Source organism: Netta rufina, assembly GCF_964035555.1.
Source record: "Netta rufina genome assembly, chromosome: 2".
NCBI lineage: Eukaryota > Metazoa > Chordata > Aves > Anseriformes > Anatidae > Netta > Netta rufina.
Genome location: NC_140124.1, coordinates 104,435,033 through 104,460,485, shown reverse-complemented (window position 1 = coordinate 104,460,485; position 25,453 = coordinate 104,435,033). Strand labels below are relative to the sequence as shown.

At 40.0% G+C, this 25,453-nt stretch overlaps 2 protein-coding genes across 4 annotated transcripts in view; one reads left to right on the top strand and one right to left on the bottom strand.

Annotated features, from left to right (window-relative positions):
• GNAL (G protein subunit alpha L) overlaps positions 1–7,882 on the top strand; it is a gene marked incomplete at its 5' end in the record, with an annotated part of 193,484 nt that extends 185,602 nt beyond the window's left edge. For both annotated transcript variants that reach the window (XM_084281821.1, XM_084281822.1), the window contains 3 exons: positions 690–820; positions 2,490–2,557; positions 6,496–7,882. In XM_084281821.1, coding sequence (XP_084137947.1) covers positions 690–820; positions 2,490–2,557; positions 6,496–6,642 — 346 coding nt within the window. In that variant the 3' untranslated portion in view covers positions 6,643–7,882. The remainder of the gene's footprint in view (positions 1–689; positions 821–2,489; positions 2,558–6,495) is intronic.
• Position 7,883: 1 nt separating this feature from the next.
• The window catches only part of MPPE1 (metallophosphoesterase 1), a 30,414-nt gene continuing 12,844 nt past the window's right edge, over positions 7,884–25,453 (bottom strand). Inside the window, exons 3-12 of one of the 2 annotated variants that reach the window (XM_084281823.1) lie at positions 22,700–22,850; positions 18,019–18,403; positions 17,092–17,200; positions 16,671–16,774; positions 15,763–15,843; positions 13,825–13,933; positions 12,820–12,891; positions 12,586–12,708; positions 11,696–11,836; positions 7,884–10,259 (exon numbers count right to left, since the gene is read on the bottom strand). In XM_084281823.1, the coding sequence (XP_084137949.1) occupies positions 10,077–10,259; positions 11,696–11,836; positions 12,586–12,708; positions 12,820–12,891; positions 13,825–13,933; positions 15,763–15,843; positions 16,671–16,774; positions 17,092–17,200; positions 18,019–18,293 (1,197 nt within the window). In that variant the 5' untranslated portion in view covers positions 18,294–18,403; positions 22,700–22,850 and the 3' untranslated portion in view covers positions 7,884–10,076. The remainder of the gene's footprint in view (positions 10,260–11,695; positions 11,837–12,585; positions 12,709–12,819; positions 12,892–13,824; positions 13,934–15,762; positions 15,844–16,670; positions 16,775–17,091; positions 17,201–18,018; positions 18,404–22,699; positions 22,851–25,453) is intronic. The other variant, XM_084281824.1, reaches the window with a different exon arrangement.

Here is a 25,453-nt window from a genome sequence, read left to right as displayed (position 1 = left end):
ACCAAATAGCAGTCTGACTATGTTCCTAGCAGAGAATAAATAAAAACAATACTTAAGTTAATGAAATTTTTTTTAGCACACATACCTCACAGTGCTTTGCACTATGAGCTGACTGAAGGTAAAGTGAGGAGAAACATTAAGTGAGGTCCCAAAGGTGCATTGCCACAGTGATGGCTAGGTACTAACTGGGGAAGAAGAGGGATTATTTACTTTTGATTCATCAGGTGCCATACAGGTCATCCTAGCAGGCAGGATATTTCTGTGGATGAGATATTGGTTAAGACAGAGCAGACTGGGAGAACAGAGTTTTCCAGCCTTTGTCTTTTGCTTCAGCAAAACCAAACAAAGTAGACAGAAATGTCAGTTTTTGGACTGTGGTGCTTTCAGGAACCATCATCAGTTTCCCAACTTGATATCAAAAGGATAGTTTAGAAAACAGTGTTTGAAGACCATTCTTTTCAGTTATGTCTATTGGAGATTTTATTAATTTATATACAGATCCTATAAATATATCCACCAGCATAGATAAAACTCAATTGAAATAATAATTTTAGATTTTTTTTTTTTTCTGTAGAAGTATGTTCCAAATACCCCATGCAGAAACAGTCCATAAATTTTCCATTGATGTGATATGTTTTCTTTGATGAATGTGTCGGAGATAACCCAAACATTTGGTTTGTTTTTGACAGGTGGTTACGGACCATTTCTATCATTTTGTTCTTGAATAAACAGGACATGCTGGCTGAAAAAGTCTTGGCAGGGAAATCAAAAATTGAAGATTACTTTCCTGAATACGCGCATTACACTGTACCTGAGGATGGTAAGTTTTTTCACCACTTCAGGGCTTTGGCTAATTGACACAGCCCAGTCCACAGCACCTCTCTGTCTCTGTCACACACGCACACAAACTCACAATCACACAGCTCTTTCACATGAAATGTTGTTACAGGAGTTTACAAGGCAAAGCAGCCTGCTCTGCCCTGTGCTGTTCAGGCTGCTGGGTTTGTGATCAAGTGAGTGTTATACCTGTTTTATACCAGGCAGACTGTTTGCCAAATACTTCAAGTCTGTGTCCAGCACAAGGAGTAAAACTTGCACTTTATGACCGCTAGCCTCTGTTTCAGCCAATTTACATTTTCCCTGCCACAGGGCTCGAGGTGACCTGTCAGAAAAGGCTTACATCCTCCACTCACCATCAACAGCAGCCTAAATTATGGAAGTGAAAAGAATAAGCAATTTTCACCTTCCATTCAGGCCTGGAATTTCAAGAGTATGATACTGAGTTTCAGGTGCAGAGGATAAATAAACATTCCTAAAATCTGAGTTAACCTGTTACCAGTTTTATAACCCTAAGGACTTACAGAAATCTTTTGTCACTATCACATAAATCTCTCTCTCCCAAGCATACACTCCATATACATCGAGTTTGGGTAAATTGTTAAAATCAACATTTTTTATAGTAAGCAAGTTGTCAGGATAAAGTCGCTTTTCATGTTTCTCAGTGGGATTTCACAGTGAGATTTCACAGCAGATAATCCTGAGTGATCCGGAATATTTACATATGAAGCAGCTCTCTGTCTTTAACCTGTTCATTTATTCTCTAATTTCAGACCACGTTATTTAAGGTCAGCAGCACTGAACTCTAAGATGCCGCTGGTTATGCAGCTGCTCTCGGTTTATGCCTACTGCTGTAGATAAGAGTAGAAAATGTTTCCATATCCCAATAAATTTTGTCCTTTACAATATTATGTTTATTAGCATTTGATGTGGTACCTTAGTTGAGGAGAAACCACACCAAAGGGAAATGAAGAGATTATCTCTTCACTGCATTGTTTGATTTTTACACTTAGAGTAAATACAGTTGTTATATGGTCTGGATAGAGACGACTTCATGACGAACAACTAGTACCAAGGAATTAGCCTCCAGTGCAACAAGAATTTAATCTCGTACATTTAAGTGGCAATACATCTAAGAATTCTGCTGACTTGGGGCCTGGAAGAAAAAGATACATTTTAAAAGATCTTTTAATACTATGACTTTTTTTTTCCAAGTGTAATCTTGCTCTAGCCATTTTTAAACCCAAATCCCTGCCTTCAGAATCTTTTCTTACAGAGGTGCTCTTGTGTTGCACAAATCAAACAGCTCAGCTGCTTTTTCTAGTCAGATTTTCTGATAAACTTTAAACCCTAACCCCCATTTGGTTTGCTTTTATGTGAACAAATTTATGGATGTGAGTAAGCCTCTTCATCATGGTATGACCAATGACGCTTGCACAAGTTTCAGCAATTTTCAGGACCCTAAAAGATGTTTAGAAGTTTATTTCAGATTTTACAGTATGCTTCCATTTAAGAACTGTACATCAGGAGTCTCCTGTGGCTTTAATTTCTCTATTGAAGGACTACTTCCTCCTTATTGAATCTTTTATTATGAAAAATGGAGGATTGTTTGCTTTTCATGTTTCTGATGTAATTTATTTTTAATTGAACAGCAACACCAGATGCAGGAGAAGACCCCAAAGTCACAAGAGCCAAGTTCTTCATCCGGGATGAGTTTTTAGTGAGTAATTTTGATCTTATGCATGATTCTATCATAGGAAATACTGGCAGATGGCATAGTTTATTTAGGGAAAACTGACGGGGTTTTGCAGAAAGCTAGAAGGAGAGGAGCATGTCTGGCAATTCCCTAACTCCTTTCATCCGCCCATCTTGCAGAACTTTCTCCGGCACTCGCAGGTTTTTAATGCCCATTTAATACAAAGTCACCTGCCTTGCAAAGTACCTCACAACAGGTAGGTAGGAGCTGGAAGCAGGTGTCTGGCTGCCAGCTCGTTGCCAGGCTCACCGTGGGTGCCGCCAGCATCACACTGTGCTCGGGAAGGCAGCGCCGCAGACTATTTCCATTGCAAGTTAGTGAGATGTCCTGTGGTTGGCTTCACCTGTAAGATGCCACTGACTGTTGCCTTGGATGTTTATTTTGCGTGTCAGTCCAGTCCGTGCCCAAGCAAATCAGCTTTTGGTTTTTTAACCTGCAGTCTTCCAAGGGCTTTGGCAGTGTTTAGCTGGCAAGAGGGAATGAATGAGAAAGCAGATTTTATCCTTAAAAAGTAATTCTGTTGACTGTTGTGTGAGTTAGGAGGTTTGCCTCGCCCTACTGAGGAATCAGTAAGGAAGCTGACTTGTTTGGTCACAGTTATTTTTGTGATTAAGATTTCCTCTGAAGCTGGAACCGAAGAGGTGTTATCTACATATCACAGATACAGGCAATTATCAGTCACACACTCACAGCCCAGCATTCCTACCAGAAACAGGGGCTTAATCCAAAATAACTTATGGTTTCAGTCATATTGAGTCATTCCAACCCTGCAAAGTAGTAACGGAGACCAGAACTAAAGCTTAGCACTTCAAATCCTGCCCTACTTATAGAAACTATATGGGGGTGTTCGCGAGAACAAGTGTAATCATTAGAACTAAGAAGTTTGAAGTCATGCGTTTAGAAGCATTGTTAAGATTTACAGCTGTTGAATCAACAACTGAGAAAGAAGCAATTAATTATGTTCACACTTGGGGGATTTCCACTCACGGCCTTAACCTTCCGGATTATGAGGAAAACCATCAGATTGCACTGCGCTGAAATAAGAGTCACCAAAAAAAGAGCACTTCGAGCCAAGTCTCTCTGGCAGTAATGCCGACGTGCTGTGAGGCAGACAGGGAGGGTGTCCAGTTAGGAAGGAGGGTCCAAGGGAACCAGGTGAAAGGAAAACTAGGGTGAAACTCCCCGCCTTTTTGTTTCTTCGTTATCCAAAAAAATACTTCAAGGGCGAGATCCTTACCTGCGATGACTCACGTGCGTTATATAAAGAGGCCACCTACGAAGCAGGTAGGGAGGGAAGGGGGTGTAGGCATTGCAACCACATGAAAAAAAAACAACCACAGAGCTGCAGAGGCCCTTGGCAGCTGCGGGTGCCATGGGTTTGGGGTGCAGGAGCAGAATTTGGGCTGGGACCAGCACCTGCCAGCAACTCCCGGGGCTTGGGCATGGGGCCAAAACTGCTTCTCCCCAGTGCCACCCGTGCACTGTAGGCTTGGCAGAGAGCATCTCCTCCATAAACGATTCCTGGGTTTCTCTCTCCTGGTTTTGTGCTTTGTTTTATTCAGCTTTAAAAAAAAAAAAAATAGAGAAATGTAGTTATTTGAACAGTTACTTTAAACTTTTCATCTGTTTGAACGGGAAGTCTTGCAAGTGAGGTGTTTCTGGTCAGGTAAGGGGTCTGAAGAGCCTGAATGAGCCTGGTGGGTGGTGGCAACAACAGGACCAAGCAGGGACAGAGGTTGGTGCTCAGGCCAAGCAGAAATGGTCCTGGGGAGAGGCTGTGGTTCTGAAGAGGGGGATACAAGACAAATACATGCAGCGTGCAGACTGGGGAAGGGGTCTCATGTCCTTAGCCAGGTGAAAGGAAGAAGTAGTGATCAATCATTTTCAACCTGCAGATAAGTATAAAAACATCCCCAACAAATACAGCTAAAAGATAACATACGAGCATTAGGAAGGCAAAACGCATTGGCTGCTCATTTCAGAACCAGTGTGGCTGCCTGTGGTGTCTGCAGGCTTCAGCAGGAGGTCGGCTGCGAGCACCGATGAAACCAAAGTGATTAATTTTTAACCGGGGAAAGCACTGGGTGAGGCCTGGCAGGAAGCACGCTGCTGCTGCAGGGCTGGCAATCCAGCTCGGCTTTCGACGGTGGTGTTTTCTCTCCCAGGCAGCTCTCACCGCTTGCCCCAGCTGGTGACAGCAGCTCCCGTAGCAGGAAATGTGTTTTAGAGGAAATTCTCCTTCCTTCTGACACAGGCTGAAGGTGCAGGCACATCCTTTCTCCTCCCAAGCTCTCCGTACATCCTTTCTCCTGCCCAGCTCTTTTGAACTCATTGTTCAAAACACTCCCTATCCCAATTTTGGTGTTTTGTACACAGGATTCTCCAGCTGGTGATGTTTTGTTTTAATACATCCCCAGTATAAAGGTAACACCCTTTAAAACATTGGCCCAGCTCCTCTGGTTCCTTCTGGTTTTTAAAAAGCTCTATTTTGGAGTTGTAGGAGCAGCTGTTCGGATGCACAGGCTGAGCTTCCTCGGCTAGTATGCCTGGCTCCTCACTGAAAATTGTTTGTCATCCCCACCCCTGGAGTACAGGGACGCTGACATTAAGGGTTCCCTCTGGTGTTCTAGGAAAGGAAATGTTCTTCCATTGGCCCAGAGTGTATTTTTCCCCTCTGACCTGGTGCCGAGTAAAACACTACTCTTCAGATCGAGTTTTGAGTGGGGGTGAAAATCTCACGTCCTAAAATGAGAGAAGTGTCAGGGGACAGACTTTCATATAGATCTGCAGGGAAAAAGATGCAGAGCAGCTGTTGCATCAAAACCAGAAACACTGCTGCACTTTTTAGTGTTCCCAATCATTGTTACTTTCCATGCATGCCATCATCTTTCCAGCCCTAGGGGTCAGATTTCCTCCAAATTTACAAGACACCAATCTCCCCAAACAGCTCTAGGAGATCTGGAAGCCTGTGTCCTGCAGGTGGAAAAATACAATCCAAATTCCAATTGTTTCAGAATTTTGCCACCATTGAAGTAGTTCATGAAACTTTTATTTCATTATTATTTAATGTACTTCATGCTTCAGATATGGTCTGAACAACTTACCCGTGAGTTGCATGGGCTCTTAAATTAATATTTCTCATGAGGGTAATCCTTGGACTAGATACTGAGTGTAGCTTAGTAAGAAGAAAATATTTTTTAATATATATTTAAGAGCCTTCTGTTTAATTAACGTCGAATATCTAATTTTACCTGCAAATATCTGCACCTTTTTATTGCTCTATTTATATAAAACACTGCTTCTAGATGCCAGTAGTTTTGCATATCTTTAGCTGGACATGCTTAAAAGCTTACTCCCACTTGTAAAATAAATCACCGTATTAAAAATGTACAGTGTAGCCACAGAGAAAAGACCATTGCCTTTTGTTGTTTAGCCATTATAATTTGTATTAACATTCAGGAAAAGTTTACAAAAAGGTTTCTCCCAACAACTGGCCTCCATCTTTGATGAATTTCTATATATAGTCTTCAGGATCTGGACTAGGATTTACGTATCTCAGCCCTATAGCCACACAGAACAAAACTGTCACTTTTAACATATTTTAAGGTCCTGGGGCATTTTAACAAAATAACATTGGAGCTTAAGTCAGCAACCTAAAGAGTTGTGCAACAGCCTTGTGAAAATTTATTTCTGAGTGGTCTGATGTTTGCTGGCTTTGTGCTTGTTTTATTATTTCATGTGAACCCAGCCACCGTATTGGTAATTCCACTGTATTTATTTAAAGTATTATATATATGTAACGTGTCCAAGTTTCTTGGCCTCCAGTAAGTCCCCAGGTCACTGGGAGGGGAAACCTGTGAGGAACAACTCCTTACCGTGTTTTTTTCTCACTGTTTCCACAGAGGATAAGTACAGCGAGTGGAGACGGCCGGCATTATTGCTACCCACACTTTACGTGTGCAGTGGACACAGAAAATATCCGCAGAGTGTTCAACGACTGTCGAGACATCATTCAAAGAATGCATCTTCGCCAGTACGAACTCTTGTGAGGGGGATCACCGTGGAACCTGTGGTTTTAAATTCTTTGCTCCTTACTCTTTCTCTTGATACTACCCCACACAGGGTGGAAGAATATACTATAGAAATGTCAGTCTCTTCACTTTGTTTACTTTAATTATTTAACCTTAAAGCTGATTCGAAGCAAGTTTGGGTTGTTTTTCCTTCATGCTTTTTGGGACTATTTTTGTGCTTTATTTTGACATGCCACTTCTTCGTCATTCCACTAAGCCCTTTGGCTACCTCTGTTCCCTTAGGTTTTGTTTTTTTTTTTTTAACTGAGCATGACCTGCTAAATTTTTTCCAGCAGGTTAACGTCAGTTCAAACTGGTATGTTAGCTGGATGACACTAAAAGTCATAGCTATCCCTCTGTGTGGGTTTCCTTTTTAACATGACATTGAAGAGTACTTGATGGGTGAAAAAAAGATTAATGCACTTTGTATCAGGTTATTAAATACTGTTGAGGAAGTAGACACACAATGTAGCAGCACCACAATATTTATTACTCTGTCACAGTTTTTAGCATTTCTGAGTTGCAGGTCAACTGATAAAGTGACCTCCTCTTTTAAGCCGTTACTGGCACAGGAAGTAGAGTAGATAATGAGAGGAATAGTGAAGACAAAGCAATTTTTCTGGGGTTTTGGAGCTAAGTGTCTCTGCACACCTCAGGCATTTGAATTACAGCTACTTTTCAGCCTGTTGCATCTAGGCAGAAAATTTACCACCCTCACTTACGTTATTTGTGCTGTCCACAAATGATCCTTTTAGTTCCGATCATTCTTGGACAACAGTCCTCTCCCTATATATATTTTTTTGTTTTACTGCTGGTTTATTATATTGTACAGACTGTAAAATGTAATATTATTTTGTACAACTTTATTGAAGAAAAATACTTGTAGAAGATCTTTGTGCCTTGATTATGGCTGTACCTGTAAAATGAGCTAAGATGTAAGTATGTTTTTGATTGCGCTGTACAGCTTGATGTCAACCTTACCTGCAGCAGTGACTGGAGGTAAGAACTTTATCTGTAGAGTTTAGGGGTTTTTTTCTGGTTTATATAAAAAAAAATGCTCTTTAGTATAAAAATTATAAATTATGCAAATTAACCACTTACCTTTCCAAGTAAGGTATTACAGTCACCGGATGTTGCAGCAAACATGCCTTTCTCTTTTGAAGTCTCAGCTTTAAAACATTGGAATTCATTCGAGTGTCCAAATTGCAACCTGGTGTTGTTTTAATGGGAACCAAGGATTCTTTTTTTTTTTTTTTTTTTTCTCCTTTATATTTAGAAAATATGTTTGGTAATTCTTTGGTCATTCATAGAACTTCACAATTGCACAGACCGATTGTGAATGTGTAAAGCACCATTATATAGAGCTCTTCAATCTTTGTACCAACAGCGGCTTTCATTGTGCAAGTAAATAGCGAGAAAGAAGAAAAAAAGGTGTATAAACCCTTGTGTCTGGCCTAAGAGAATTACAAGATGACATTTTTATTTCTCTTTTAATAAAGAGACACATTAGAAAATTGTTTTATTTTAAATATTGTAGAATCAAAATGTGTGAATATTTCTCAAACTTGAATAATTTATGCAAATGACATTCTCAAAACAAGTTGTGGTACAGTACAATATATAAAAAGCAAGAATTGCTGTAGCAATAAGGCATGTCCTTTTTAGTAACTATAACACTGCTTTATATTTTATACATAGGTGTTTTATGTCTGTGACTATATACTTTTCCTGTGTCCAAGATAACCTGTACAAATGTCTAAAATTACAGTTGCAATAACAGAAACCTAGAGAAGTGTTAGACTACATTACTTTATAGAGTGTTTTACCACACTTCGGACCATTCCCACTCTTCATTTGAAATTTAGGGAGAGATTAAGAGCTAACACATTCCCAGCATTGGCATTATAAATCAGCAGGTTTGATTAATGATTTACTATCCACATCGTTGCTAGTTAGAAACCTTAATCAGTCATCTTTTAAAGTCAGACTACAGCCAAATTCTATACCTGTTTCTATTTGATGATAAATAACCCCCTTTTAGATACTATAATGTGAGCATCTCCTCTTCTCAGAAAGGTGTATATTTTAATACGTGTAAGTTCAATTTAGTCAGCAGATATTTCCCAGAAAGCGAAAGGCTGGGTGGATTAAGCTAGCAAACAAGATCCCCAGATGCAAAGATCCCCTCGCTTCCCATGCCAAAGAATCAGAACGAACAACAAAGGACAGGCTTTTCTCCAAAAACAACCCCTACCCCAAGAGTTCAGGCTAGAGCTCCCAGCCGCTGCAGGAATGCCAGAAGGAAAGCCGGTCCTGGTGTGCAGCAGCCCCTCTGTTCTTCCTGGGGCGGGTGGGGAGAAGCGGTCAGGATTTGTCGCATCCTCCCTGAGACACGGCACGCAACGAGGCTGAGCTCAGACCTTCCACCCTCCGTGCTGCTGCCGGTGCTGGCGGTCTCCCCCTCCCCAGCAAAGAGCTAGTGCAGTTCAAAATATGACTCTACAAGATAGCTAACAAAACTTGGCGGCCCTGCAGGAATCCAAACTAACGTGCATTCCTATCCCTAGCTGTCTGTAGACTGAGGGCCGAGGCATAGGATAATGTTACTGCAGCTGTATTTGACCTTCCTTCTTGCAGAAGATCGGCAACTGGAGGGCCCCTCACCACACAGATCTCTGGGATGCAATAGGGCCCTCTTTTTTAAGCTCATCATAGCACATCTTTTTAAAAATAGCAGCTTGAGGTGTCGCCCTAATTTATTTTTTTTTTAAAGCAGGTTTCAGGTGTGTATCAGCAAACTGGATCTGCGAGGCTTCTTCCTGTTGTTGTCTGGTAGGCGATAACTGCAATTTGTAGTCAGCTAACAGTTTAATATGTCAGGAACTGGAAGATTTCTTGTCCCAAACTACAGTCCCTTACATATGACATCCTATAAAAGGTTACGGAAATCTGCATCTCTCAGTGCTGATGTATCTAGCTTCTGCCTGACCCTAACAAACAGACCTATGACATTAGAAGGGCCATGCAGCAATAAAACAGAGAAACGTTTCCAGTTTGCAGGACTGAGCCTCCACCAGGGTAAGACACTAGTGCAGATAAGTGATGAGGCTATAGGATTTACATAATGTACAGTTAAACTTTTAATATACATATTTGATACAAAAATTATAGCAGGAAAAGGACTCATTTGATTGTAGAATACAGTATTTTTGTACAGCATGAAACGTTCATTTTGGTTAATTATTTATCCTGTAGTAGTCATATCAGCTGTATAGGACTTCTATGGTATGTGTAAATGCAACCTGCCTTCAGACTAGCAATCAAATTAGGTCATTTGCTGGCATGAATATAGTCTGATGTTTGACTGTTCTCAGCTTTGGTATTTCAGTGACTGAATGCAGATGTTTGGCTCTTCATACTGCTTTATGCTTACTGATTAAATGCTGAGCAAAATAAAATGGTGGAGTGAGAAGCTGAAAATGAGCTAGTATCAGGATTACGAGCAGAGCACCTGCTGCACAGTATACAGTAAAGACTGTGCTCTCATGCGGAAGGAAGCATTTTTGGAGGGAGAAGTCAGTTGGTGTTATGCCGCCCTGGAAAAGAAACGAAGACTGTCACTTTGCTGTTACAGTAGGTTCTAAATCAGGAGTAACACCATGGCTGTCAGACCTCCCGATTTCTCAATTCGGTGTTGGGTGGCAAGGGTTGGGGCCAGTTTCCTAGTACCAGTGCCTTCTCCAGGGGGCTGAAGAGCCCATACTTGTGGTGCTGGGCACTGACTGGAACAGTCACCAGGCCAACGTTAGCCCAGATGCCAATCTTCCCTCTATTCCATCTAGAGTAACCAGAGAGCTGGGTTCCTCATCGGATCTGCCTTCAAGGAAGCCTAACTTTAGCTGCTGTTAACCAACCTGGAAGGAGCCTTCCCAGGCTAAAGTTAGGTTTTGTGAATGTGCCCCTTCCTCACCCCGAACCCTCCTCCTACCCAGTACATGCTGCAAAAAACACATTGGCTAATCCAAATTGTGTACGTGAACTTCAGCAACAGGGAACTTCATTGGGTTTTGGCTTGACTTCTAATTAAAGTTTACAACAGTCTGAGGCTGATTTAAAACAGTAGTGAAGATGATGCAACTTTAATTAGCCAACCTCTTGTTTTGCAGTGAAGATGCACTGTCTGGTGTGTGCAGAGAGCCTATGTGGTTTGAAGGCAGCTACTCTCAGGAATATGGAATAAACAGAACTACTTTTCAACAAGAAATACTAACAGTTGCATAAAAACGAATTTAAAAGTTTGGGGCTATCTGTGTATTAAGCAGCCTAAACTCAACAGCAGCAAAAATACAGAAAAGATTCTCCCCCCACCAGCCCGAGTCACAGACTACTCTAAGCAGATTGTAGGTTTTGCTTCTTACTCCAAGTTTCTAGGAGTTCTGTTTTATTTTTGAACTGGGGAACTAATTGTTTTACCTCTAAGGATATACTGAGCACTGGAACTGCCTGCGAGAGCATAACCAACACACTGTATAAAATGTGAATTGGACACGAGGAGACAGACTATTGGCATGTGACCAACGTTTTCACTGTGTGAAGTGGTTAATGCACGAGTTTGAAAACCATGATCACCACGCGAAACTTTGAGGTGGACGCGGTCTTGTTTTCGTAGTTGGTAAATCAACCGAGCAAAATGAGTCTTTCTACTGTTCCGTGCACAATACTGATTATTTTTACAAGTCAATAGTTTACAATGCACCCTCTTTATAAGAAACTGTTAGATGCTTGTACCCATATACTAATTAGACCTTGAACAGCATTGCTTTGTACCACACGGAACATGTGGCTCCCACAGATGTACTTTATAAAGTGGATGCAGTGTACTGAGTGGGTTGGGTGGGTAGGCAATTTTTTTATTTTATTTTTTGTTTTGTTTTTACAGGTAGAATCAGTTCTAAAATATAGCTGACTGCCATGTTGATTTATTTATGAAAGTTATCTGACAAAAATAAAAAAAAAAAAAATTAAAACTTACCATGATGAAACTAGGATTGTTTCTATTCCTCCAACTGAACGATGGGACGCTGATCTCTGGAATTTTCCCCGCATGCAGCACTTCACAAGCATTGTGGGTGTGCCCACTGAGAATCAGACGGGGACGAAACCACCATAGCAGCTAGAAAACAAAATGGTAAAGCACAGCAAGTCATGACTGAAAAGAAACTGAGCCTAAGACCCAGTTTTTCTTCTGCCAGAATGAATATGTGGGAATTCTAATAATCTTACCAAGTGTTTTGTATAAACTTTTGTTTTCTGGTAAGACATCTGTTGATATTGTAATATCACTCCCCTTTAGCCCTTATCACAAGTACCAGACTTTTTCTGGCCATACTGATCAGAAAAACAAAGCCAATAGCATGCTGTTGACATTACAAATAGAAAGCTCTTGTTTTTAATAAAGCAATGCTGATTTCTTGTCTAAGAGAGAATCTTGTACTGCCAGTCTTGAGCAAAGACATTTATGCAGAAGGAAATAAACACTGCCCACTAGATTTTCTGGAAATGTTTTGACTTTACATTTTCTTGTAGCTCCTATTGCAGCAAGAGCAGTACTCTCAAAGCGTTGGACTTTCTACTGGGTTTGTCAATAATCTACACATCACATAGGTTGCAAAACACTAAACTAGAGATAAGAGCACCGGGATTTATCACCTGCAGAATCAAGGCCATGATAGTGATGATCCTCAAGGGAACAGCTCTAACAAGCAGCCTCACAAAGGCCACATTAAAGCAGGAGCAGTTGTGGTCGTTGTGTTTCAGCTAACGTTTGTCTTTTCCAACATGTTCTAATCTATAAGTACCTGTATACCCGTGCCACTCTCCCTCCCACCCACCCACTGATACTCGATCTCCTAATGTATAAACCTTTTGTGATGCCTCCTGAGACAGTACATCGTACTTCTCTTTAAATGGGATGTTCTTCTCCTCTGGAGGGGCAGAATCTTCTCCACTGCACTCAGCATCACTTTTCCGATAGAGAGGGTAATGCTGGGAGAAAATCAAAGCAAGGATCAGTTGTTAATGGTCCAGCCTTTCCAGAAAAGTAACAGATGCACTAAAAACACGTCAACGTGTTGCCTCACCCCCTCTCCAACACACCTGTAAAAGGATTGGTTCCGAAGCTGGAAGCTTTTCCACGTCACTACATCCTTTGTTGGAATGATTCCAGTTCTGTGAATAAAGTCAATCCATAAATATTGTCTTCACCTACGTACACCAAAGGGTTGGGGAAGGGAATTACACAATAGCTAGGTTTTGAGGGGTTGTTTTTTTGCCTTTTTTTTTTTTTTTCCATGTTTTGAGAAAAGCAGCAACAGCTCAGAGTATAGTATTTAAATACTGCCCACTGTATGAAATTTTAAGAGCCACTATGGTGGGTCAATGGGCAGTGCTTGAATTGCTCTTTCTGTATGTGCTGTGAATCCAGTTACATTCTTTCTGAACATGGAAAGTAACAGTAGAATCTGTTGTCAATCTTTCCACAAGCAAGGCAAAAGACAAATAGGGCAGCCTGAGAGAGACAGCAGATAGTGTCTGACCGTTTTTCCACTGAGAGATGGTTTCCTGATTGACTGCCAACCCTGTAAATCATGCTGCCTACCTTGTCCAGTCTGCCTGTGAAAACGGGAAGAGGAACGAAATGAGGAGCAACTGGATTTGATGAAAAAATATGACAAAAACATTACTAGGCCATTGAGGTAGGACTCCAGTAGAATCAGAAAACTACAATAAATCAGTTGAAAGGATATAGAACAGAACAACATGCAAAAAATTAAATGCATGGGTTACTATGCACCTCACAGAAAGTGCAGGGTTACAGAACTTCTGCCATTCCTTGGAACAGAAGAAATTGCACCCTCTGCTAGTTGGCAGCACTTACAAGGAAGTTAACACCATTAGTGCAGAGCAACACAGCGAGCAGTTCGGTAAAAATGATTAGTGAAAATGAGGAAGAGAGATTTGCTAACAAGTCACAACACAAATTGGAAGCTGATTTTTTTCAGAAGAAAGCCTTCATTATATCTTGACTCTTCCCGCAGTATCAATATTTCCATTCCAGTGGCCAAGTCACTGGCTATAATCGCATCTTGAATAAATTCTTACCTGCTGGGAGCAATTCAGTTTGTGAGAAAGCGCCACAAGCTTTGCCTCTGAGGTACTGCAGATAGCGCAGCCGTCACCCTCCATGGCTACGCTGTTCACTACGACAAAGCTGGAAAACACCAGGGCGTGGGCAGGGAGAAAGAAGTGAGGACAAGAAAGCATTTGCTGTTCGTGCACACGTAGGATAAACCTTACTTTATGGCATGCAAGTGATCCAAAATCGAACACAGCTCAACAAAACGAAAGGATATTGCAGCTTCTGAAGCCACAATGTTATAAATCCTCTTCGGAGTACCCATACCATAGTCATTTCTCTACCTGGTAGGCTGCTTTATAAATCAGTTATTAATTAGGTTGCACGATATTCTGTATGCTGTATTTCATGCTTACACCTTTTTTTATTATTATTATCAACTCCTAAGTGGTATTTTAGTGGAGTGTTAGAAGCCAACTAACGGGAATTCTGAAGGAAAGGAGAACCTGCTTCTCTCCCCACGCACATTTCAGGCACCAGAGACATCACTTTAGACATCCAATTCCTTTCGAACAACTGAAAAGCAATATAGCACTGTACTTGACTGTCTACCTGAACACTGTTCCATACTTTGTGGTCTCACACAGAAAACTGCATTTATAGTTGTAAAGATTTCCCTGTAGGTTTCAAACCAACTTTCTACCGACTTTCTACCACAAGATTTGTACCTGTTCAGTCCCTCGGTCAGAACTGCAGGAGGAGCTGCATTTCCAGCTCAACTCAGTACGTTTACCAGACATGAATGAGTTGATTGCCTCCGTTTAAGAGATGCTACCTCCCACCCCCCCAAATTTTAATCCTCTTTCATCAGATTAATCTGGTTTTCTAACAGATTTGTTATAAAGGAGTTTATTCAGTAAAATTTCATTAATAACACAGCTCTTTTCAGTTAATGAATATGATACTAGACGTACAATCCGCAACTGGAAGCAAGAATTCTGCTGTGCTGATTAATGGAAGGGGACATGCAGATATTCCTTAAAAAACTTTTATTTTGAACAGCTGGAATACATTTCTAGAGGACCCTATATCTGCATGATAAACAACAGCATTACACTGGGCATTCACTAAGCTCATATATCTTTGGGGGGGGGGAAATGGTGAAGACAACACTATTTTTGGATCTGTTCAGCATATTCTAAATGTCTGCTTAATTAAGGGAACTAGTGTAACCTTCCAGTTTTTTAATCTTACATTCACAGGAGTGATTATAACCTAATCATGCCGATGCATTTCCACAAACCCACTACTGTTTTCTCACATTGGAGTCCTGCATGATATACAAAAGTACCAGAAGGGCACACGCAGACAGCTACAGAAAGAGACAAGGATGAGAACAAGCCCTGTAACAAGGTCTAGTCAAAGTCAAAACCAGCCTGTGCATCATTGCCCCACCCTGTGGAAAACCTGTGGACAAGCAACTGCTGTGCTCCCGAGTTCCTCGAACAAGAGTTAAGTTCCGCAGACTACAGAAGTTATTAAAATTAATGAAACTCTTAACTTGCAAGCATGGAGGGGGGGGTTGTTTGTGTTTCTTTACTGGATCCTATTCTTCTGCTGTGTTTACAGCCATGGGTCATTACCAGCTGCAAGGAAGTAAAATCGCAAACCAGAGAATTTCCTTCCGACTCCTCAGTACTTTTCCATTTAGAAGAAAATTGGCCTAGCTTAAAGCAAAAGCTTCTCCTCCACATCAAACTATGAGTCTATTCAAAGTGCTTCGTGTTTAATATATCACAAGCTAGATCAAAAATAATAATAATAACAGAACTTAAGTATATTAATAATATTCTCATACTCTTTTATAAGAAATTCACTTCTAGTTCTCATTCTTCATCGCTTAGGTCTCCTAGCCCACTAGTAACTACTCTAAACATTGAAAAAATATATATACACATACTCACTTTATTCCTTTTCGAGTTATTAGCTTTCCTGAAGTAAAGTTGAAAATTTTTTCAAATCGCTTTACCTTGTATGTGGTCATTCTGTGTGACAGAACAAAAATACAACTGAGGTAAGAAATTGGCATTATAATAAATAACCTGACACAGTCGCTTTGCATTTTTAGACCATTCATGCAGCTTACAGCTCCGTTATTTACACCATGTATTCATTCAGCAAAATCACAGGGAAGCTCTGAAATTCTGCCCTAGTCACATCAGTGTAAGCAGACATCCAACCGAAGCACAGCAGAGCAAGCACACTTACACTCTTCCACACTGAGGAAATGGGAAAGGGAATATGCTTAGACTAAGCACTTTGCAGACAATGAAGCCCAAAACAAGGAAAAGCAGCTTCAAGACTTTGCCCATGCAGAAAAACTAGCCCTGAACAACCTCACATGTGCTTCAAGAAGCACAAAAGTAGCCTGAAACCTGTTCTAAAATGTATTCCTGTGGTGTGTTGTCTGTAGATCACAGAATTATTAAGGTTGGAAGAGACCTCCAAGTTCATCTAGTCCAACCATCTCCCTCCTACCAATGTCACCCACTAAACCATGTCCCCAAGCACCATGTCCAACCTTTCCTTGAACACCCCCAGGGACGGTGACTCCACCACCTCCCTGGGCAACCCGTCCCAGTGCCTGACTGCTCTTTCTGAGAAGAAATGTCTCCACGCTCCAGGTCCTCGATGTCCTTCTTGTACTGAGGGGCCCAAAACTGAACACAGCACTCGAGGTGCGGCCTCACCAAGGCAGAGTACAGGCGGACAATCACCTCCCTGGTCCTGCTGGCTGCACTATTCCTGATACCAGCCAGGCTGCTGTTGCACATGTTGGCACTTGGGTATTCCTTTCACTGAAAGGACTTACTCGTAATGAAATCCAATGTCATGATTTCCAACGATAACCACCAGTTCAGTAGAAGCTGGATACTTAAACATTTTGCGAAATCTCCTGACATCATCAGCCCATGCCTGCATGAAAATAAAAAATGAAGAAATTAATGCTGTTCCACAATATCAAAAGGAATCGATAATGTATAACACAGAAGCACACACTCAGTGTGTGCTCACATGTTCCAAGTTTTGTAAGAAGGTAAAAATGTCAAGATACCACCAAAAATGAAGGAGAATCACATCTCAACTAGTATCTAAAACACTAGAAACTATCGGTAGGACAATTGCAGTAACATGAAACAAAGCCTTGCATACCTACTGTGTGCTTCCTTCTGCCTTCCATTTCCTTTAAGCAATCCTCATTTTTTCAAATAAGAGAGCTGTTCATGTCATACCTGAGGTGAGCTCCATTTTCCTTCATCAAAGACATCTCCCAGAATAAAAACAATATCTGGCTGCAGTAACCACATGGCAGATTGGAAAGATCTCTCCATTTGCCATTCCCTAAAGAGAGAATACATACCCAGTCATCACTGCAAAACCTCTAGATCCTCACGTCATAATACACGAACACGGCCTGACAGGAATGTGAAAATGGCTCCTACACACTATGAAATTCAAATTAGACACTTAGAAACCAGGTTTAAGTGCAGTAGGTACATCTTACCTGCTGGGTAATTCCACAGCAACACAATCAGAACCGAGTCGTGCAAGAAGTAATACCAGCTTGTTTATTTTTATTCACTACAATTCCATTAAATAACAATTTATTAGAACAGGGAATTATTTAATGTGTTTTACTATGCAATTGTTTCTTCAGCAAAAGTTTACAAGGTTCACATAATGTTAGAATCATACTTTCTTTCAGCATTTTTTTAGACCAAAAAAACATGTCTTTGTGCAGCAGGCATAGGATTGGGTTACCTTTGTTTTTAAATACAATTTTGCTGCCCATTCTTCTACTACAGAAATAAATTTCTACTGGCTTCCTTACCTCTGCAGTTGAAGGTGTTAACAGGTGGGGACATAAAAGTTATCTGGCTCGTTTTTAAGGCACTGTAAAAAATAATTACACACTGGAATAGGACTGTCTGACCTATCTAAAATGCTCAGGTACCTATACTCACCTGAACAGTGAAGACTGCACCACCTAAGTCCCATTCATTAATGCCTTTATTATCTAGTCCAGGTACAGACTGGCACTCAGAAGCACTATGCCTATTTCTTAAGACTACGGCAACGTTGGTTTTAAACATCTGTCCCCTTAGCTACTATTAAAAACTCTAAAAACAGGATAGAGATTCAAAAAATTAAATTACTACCTTCGTAGTTTGTCCAGCCAATGTCCTTTGATTTCACCAAGCAGGTGAGTATCAGCTAAAATTATGGCCTTCAGGACTGAAGCTGAAGTCTCTGTGTTACCTGTGAGAGCTCCACCTTTCACTTCTGGCCATTGACATTGAAAAATTACCACATAGTAAATTAAAAATTCACAAAACATTAACACAGAGCTGACAAAGCACGCAAGTTTCAGCAGGAAACAGATCCTCTTCTTCGAAGGAAGATTCTTCATAGTGGTCAAGCTGGAAGTCAGCATTGCAATACCAGCATAAGAGTCTTTCCCAGTGGCTAAGTTCTCCTCTCCAAGGTGAAAACAGTAAGGTTTTGTCAGAGGACCAAGCGGGGCTTCATATCAGTACAAAATCCCTGTGGAGAAAATACAAAATAAAATATTCATAAAGTCAGCAGTCCCTGCAAAAAGCTACCATGTTGGTTTCCCATCAGCATGAAAGGTTCTCTGTAATAAAAATGCACATACCTATGCATATACACAGAATCATCTAGGTTGGAAAACACCTTGAGGTACTTTCCTGAAAAGGATAAATGTATCTATTTGTCCAAAATTGCTAATTTGGTCTTCTCCTTCAGAAGCCATGTGGGAAAACAAGCCTTTCCAAATTGGCAACTATACTGTCATTCCTGCCTTCTTCCACCCTGGATAGTTTGCGGCCCAAAGAGGGAACTTATCCCTTTTAAAACTGTAATTTTATTTTACGCCATTTTAAAGACTAATTTAAAGCAAATGACTTCACTCTGATAACCCACAGCTGTAACAGGGCTCATGGATTGTTTCACTTGTTCACAGACATTCGAGAGGAACTCATTATTTCTGGGTTAAGGAGGCAATACCCCCACAATCACAATTCTGCTTCTGAAGTCCCTCACACAAACACTTTTTCTGTGCCAATGCCTACAAGAAACAAGTATCCCAAATGAGAGGATGGGGATACCAGCCTTACTTTAAGTGAAATTACTCCAGTTCCACATGCAACCTCTCTGTGTTTCAATCTGAAGAGTGCTGCAGCTCTGGCAGACCCACTCTTTAAAGGTCAACGGTGTAACAGGGACTGCAGCAGGGCTATCAGGTGTTACTTCACAGGCTCACAAACTTTGAGAGGAAACCACAAAAAGTCTTGTTGCCCTCCCCCTGTTTTTGATTACTACAACAGAGAAATTGTAACACGGTACTAAGGTCCTGGATACTGGCAGTTATCGAAGGCAGACGGTGATTAGCAGCCACAAATTAACGTTGTTGCCTAAAGGTGATCAGAACTGTGAACACCGGGTACATTTGAATATTCAGACCCTAAGTCTTAGGAACACTGAGATAAAATTAAAGATCCATTAATTTTGTGTGGTTCTGTTTTGAAATCCTGGCCACAGTCACATGCTGAACACAGGAACAAAACTCAGCTTGTTTTACTGCCCTACGTCCTAGCCCATTTGATTGATGTTTCACAGAAATCAAAACCGGGTTATCTTTTCTTCTTTTCCCCAACCAAAACCTCTACTTGATAACAGCCACCTATTTTCAAACACGAGCTTCCCATATCAACACTACAAAGTACTTGTTCGAGACAAAGAGCCATTCATCTTCATCATGCAACATTTCCAGTGTGCATTATTTAACGTTAGCATGACTAATAGATAATTGCATGTAATTCAGTTCTATCTAAACTTAGTTTTACATGAGAAGGCTACTGGCCAGACATCACAATTTCATGGCACAGAGGAACTACAAATAAAGGCTGATTAACTTCTTTAACATTAATCTCATCTGTATCTGGCAATAAAAATCAATGAGACCTGGTCTGTACATCTCACAACAGGGCAAGACTAAAAAATATCTGTTCAACAGATACAGCAACAAGCACATAGGATGAGTAAATTCATAACTGTAAGAACCCAATTTCATACAGCCTAATCCTGAACAAACTGTACCCACCCCAGAATTTGGAAGCAGACTTTGGTAGTCCTAAACAGCCTTCTCTCCTAAGAAAAATAGTACTGAATCGCTAGTAAGTTACTAAAACCAAAAGCCCTGTGTCCCCGTATTCACAGCCCACACAAAGCTTAAAACAAATGCAACCTGTTGTTTTGCTATTGGTGCTACTGTATTTTCTAGTAGATTTTTGTTATATGATTCTTCACTCAAATTTCTTTTGAAGCTGTCCAAACAGCTACAGAGCTGCAGCAAAAAGCCACTGTTACAGACCAGAGGGAAATAAAAATCTCCCCTGAAGTCTAATGATCTCATAAAATACCAATAATAGTAATAATAATAATAAATGCAGTTAGTAGAAAAGAGCTAATCAAAAAACACGCAGAGATGCTGTCGTTTTTGTACACATTCCCTGTCACAGCATGTCTGCTGCTAGCTGTTACGATCTGGGAGTCGTGCCGCAGACAGGGAAGATGTCAGAGGTCTCCCATCTGCACCCAACATTTCCAGCTAAAGGAAAAATAAATCACAAAGTCTGAGAGGCAGAATGAGCTGAAAGACAGCCCCTACTGCCAGCTGATTGAAACACCCATCTGCATAGGTTGTTTCTCCCTCCAGCCTACCTCGCTCTGCCACCTGTGAGCTGATGGCTGCTTGGGTCTGTGGCTGGACATCTCTGCACCCCAAAGTCTGAGCAGTTTAACCAGAAGTGAGCACGTGCAGCAGCTCTCTCAACCTCACGTACAGGTACACCAGAACTGGAGAGCCATGTGGAAGCAAGCTGTCCTCTCGCACGTGATGGAAAGGTCAGAAATAACACTGTCAGACCGCACACACGCTGCAAGATGGAGCTGTGGTTCAACACGTCGCTGCTGTGGGATAGATCTATTGCTACTCCTCCTCCTAGCACGGCTAGTTTTTAAGATTTGCCTAGGATATTTTTTGTTGCCGGGGCTTAAGGATCTAAGCGATCAGACAAGACTGAACGATTTCTCCCCATTTCTTGTTTTAAGGAGGTGGCAGTGGCTTGATGCAATACTGATTTTAAAACTTTTATGAGCTCATCACGAAGGCAAGATCAAGATTTTCATCCTACTTGCTATTTCAATTGTTTGGGCAACAAACATGCTGTAATGGAAAAACTGTGATCTTCACTACCTGGCCAAGAGCAGAACTTTGCCAGCTTGTGGATAAGGAGAACTGCTGATTTAATAATACTGTCACCAAAGTTTAAACATGCTAGAAGAATAATGTTAAACCACAAAGCTATGGGAAAAAATGCTCAGCTGACTAATGCTCAAGCAAAAGAAGTGTGATGCTCTCCTTCTCCAGCAGCAGCATTTATTTCGCTTATTACCACGTATCAGATACATTTTTGTACTTAAAACACTTAATCATACATACTACTCCTCCTGTTTTCATCTGTCAAGTTTACTGGCCACACAAACTCTTCTTTCCCTTCTCTATCTCTGTTCAGGACATTATCCAGCTTTAATTTACAAGTGAGCCAAGAATAAAGCAAGGAAAGCATGATACAGTGGCCCACAGACAGACCAGGAAGCAAGCCGCTCAGAGCTTTATCCTTCCTCTTACTTAGTGAATGTATAACTCTGAATACCACATCTTCTTTGAGGCCAATTTGTTTATTAATTTACAACTATATAAAACTGTCATCATGTAGGATACAAGAGTCCTAGTCCTAACTCCAGTCAGTCAGTATTTTTATTATAGTAAAGAAGCTGAATTAGGGTATGAATAAGCTCAGTATTCCTAACCTTGTGATAATCTCAAGTTTTCACTCAGTTCTCCCATTGTAACGTCACACAGGTGCATGTTCACAACATTCAGAAAATATAATTCTGGGTATTTGTGTGTGTCACAGAAGTGTCACATAGTTACAAACAGGTTTGGGTGCAAATCCCACAAGCTTTCCCTTTCGAACTCCACACTTGCAAGCAGATTTCTCCTATCATTTCAAGTTTTCTCGACATCTCCCTCTGAAGCAACGTGACATTTCTACCTTCTCAGCTGCAACTCTCAGCGTTCACTTCCTTTCAGCACTCCAAACACCAGAGTACTTACTCCTCACTCTTCGATGAGAGAGAGCTTCTGATGAGTTATTGTTTTGATACTGCAAGACAAGCCTGACCATCTTTCTGAATACATTATTTCCAATTCTAAATCCTAAATCCTTCCTTCAACCACAAATTTTAACTCCTTGTCATAATTTTTTTAAAAAGTCTCCAAGTGGGGATTTAGTAATCTTTCTTTTAAGACATCCCTTTGTAATAACTTGATGATAGAACTATTTTATGCCTGCATTAGCATATCCTTAGGGCTGAAGTTTGAAAAATAATAAAAGAATACTTTTTTTCCTTAATAGTTTACAGAAAAGGATAAATTTGGAAATTCTTGAAATTGAAATCCAGAAGTTTTATAATTTTCCCATAAACACCCACAACCACTCCTGCAATTAATGGGTTTTATGAGCGTGAAAAAGAGAGTGAGTTTAGAAAATTTAGTTGTAAGTTATACAGACCACAGTTTATTTTAAAACTATATAAGCAAAATCAAATACATAAGATAAAAATAAAACATTTCAGAATAGCTTGCTACATTTAGATCATATTGAATTCATAGTACTATCAAAACATGGTACTAGGTGAACCGTGTTAGGTTTCAGTGTTGCAGTAAGTATGAAAAACAGGTAGAAAACCTACTTGCCATCAGATTAATTAGTAGTTACAAATGTGCTGTAAAAGGAAGTCCATACATATCAGTTATTTGTTTCAAGCACTTTTCGTACTGGTTATTCAGTTTGACAGATTCCTGTACTGCATGCTTTAGATCTTCTATCTCTTCAAAAAAATCCTAGGGAAAAAAAAAATCACTTTAGTTTCTTTCAAAGACGTTGTCAATAAGAGCTGGTCAGCATTTCAGTTGTTTCCATGTCCAAAGACACTTGATGTTTTTATTTGTGTATGGCCAAGTTATGCAAACACAGCACGCAACAGTCAACCATATGTAACAATTTAAAACTTTGCACTGAAGAGGCAATGCAAATACAATTTAAATTACTTTAGAGCCTGAAACATGTACCAATAATAGAAAATATGCAAGAGAAGGAAAAAAAAAAAATCTTGATTTATCAAAAGGCTACAAAATAGCAGCCTAAAATGACACGGGGAATAACATCACAAATTCATCTCTGCAAAAGTATCCTAGAAGCTGGCAACCCAGGAACAGAGCCAGAAACACTGTAGACTCAAAAGACATCTGAAAAAAAGGCAGTGAAGCACTGAAACAGAGAGGTTTCCATGAGAGCTGGAATAAGACAACACCAAATAAGACAACAAGTAACACCCTACATGCAAAAGCCAGCCATTAATAGATAACAGTTTAGAACCATAAGTACAGCTACACTGTGTTAACGAATTCTACTTCAGATCTATAATTTATGATTGCACTATGCTAAAAAGTTTGATATTCTTATTCAAATGGACAACATTTATGATGCATTATGATAGAGTATCAAACAGGTAACTCTATCCAATGGATTCAACTAGTTCAGATAAAAGCAATTTACTATAAAGCAGGGAATGAAGAAGAGCAATATGTAAGGCTACGCAGAATGTAGAGACAGTCCTTTAAGAAACCCATAGAAATTAACCCCTTTGAATGGCAGCCTACATGGTTCACTTCTTCAGACGGATCCTTTTGTAATTGTATTACCTCAGAATTCGTAACTTAACAAGTATTTCTATCTGTACCTAGTTTAATTAGAAGATAAGCTTTACAGAAATAAACTTCAATTATTATAAGTACTGATGGTCTGTAGCTTAGACAAAACTATTTTCTGTTCAGCTTCCCCAGCTCAAGTCTATTGAGTAAAATTCAAACGCTTTGTAAGAAGCTGTTGGCCGATGCAAGGACAGTAAACAGAATATAATCAGCCAAAACTAGATAGGATCTCTTCATCTTCTCATATAATTTCAAGAATTATCAACTTTTCACCCATTGTCCTCCTTCACCTGTAGGGACGATCTACCATGAAAACTTCATGGCCCTCCCAAAACTTCTGCCACAGGAATAATTTTGGTATGTTTAAGTCCACGAGAAAATAGTTCTCTCACTGACATCAAGAGGCAACAGAAGTGATAATTTGCCAAAGTATTTTCCCGGGCTGTGAAAATGTTGTTTTGAAAGGAAATTGTACAGTTACCTGCAGTTTCATTTTTAATATCATAATAGAAGACAATCTCTTATGAAGGAAACCAAACTCTCCAAATATGGAAAAAAAAAAAAAAAAAAAAAAAAAAAGCATCTACAAGAAAATCCATCCGTTTGAAGTAAAATTTAAAAAGGGTATTATTCTTCTTATTATTCCTCTTTCTTAGCCACGCAGTATTTGATTTTTTAACATATTTTGCTTGATAACAGCATACGTTCAGCCTAGTTTCAAATAAGACCAAAAAGTTAGCTTTTCAAAAATCTCCTGTTCTTAAACTTGTCCTAAAACAAATTACCTTGTCTAATCCAGCTAGTTCATTTTTTAGTGCTCTCCTTTCTGTAGACAACTTTTCATTTTTCTTCTTCAGCTTTTTAATCTCTTTCAGCAACAGCTCTATATTCAAATAACAAAATATAGACTTCAACCATTACAGTCAACCTCCCCCTCACATGAATCATATTACAGCTAAAGAGCTGCCTACGTTTTGTGATATTAGAAAATTATGGTTCAGCTTTTTAAAGTACCTTTTTCATAAAGTGATTTATTCTTAAGAATTGGCCCGGCACATTCCCAGCTACTATGAAAGGTGACAGGATCTGCAAATTGGGTATTTCTGCATAGATTCTTAGAATGTGGGTTATCTTCCTTTAAAAGTTACAAAACATGCATCACAGCTTGATTGCCTTTTTCTGACTTCTGAAAGGGTCACATCAGCCATCACTGACAGCTCGCTTCCTGGGAATTATAACCTACATTATATGATCTCCTCAGGTATTTTGGTTTTTAGTTTTTTTATTTTTTTTTTTTTTTTTAAATGCTTTGAAGCAGAGCAGGCTTGCACTTTAACTTGTGGATTTTGTGATGCAAGGAAAACATGCTCAAACCAATATTGCATGGATTTAATCCCAAGTTTTAAGACTAAAAACAGTTTATCCTGTGGATCATTGTCCGAAAACCAAATAATGGAGTCACTAAGTTTTGTACCTATAGAACTTAACAGAATAAATAATAAACACTACTCATTACAGCCATGCCCTCCCACCCACGATTATACTGACATACTACTTACAGAAAGGGGGGGGGGGGGAAAGTCAGCAAATATTTATTTTTACCACTAAACCAAATGCAGAACTGGATCCACAGACATTAAAATGGCATCTCATAACCAATGCAAGTTTTTCAAAAATGAAAAACATTTTGGATTTTGCACATTAAAGTGGAGGCAAAAACCTGGAGCATGCCT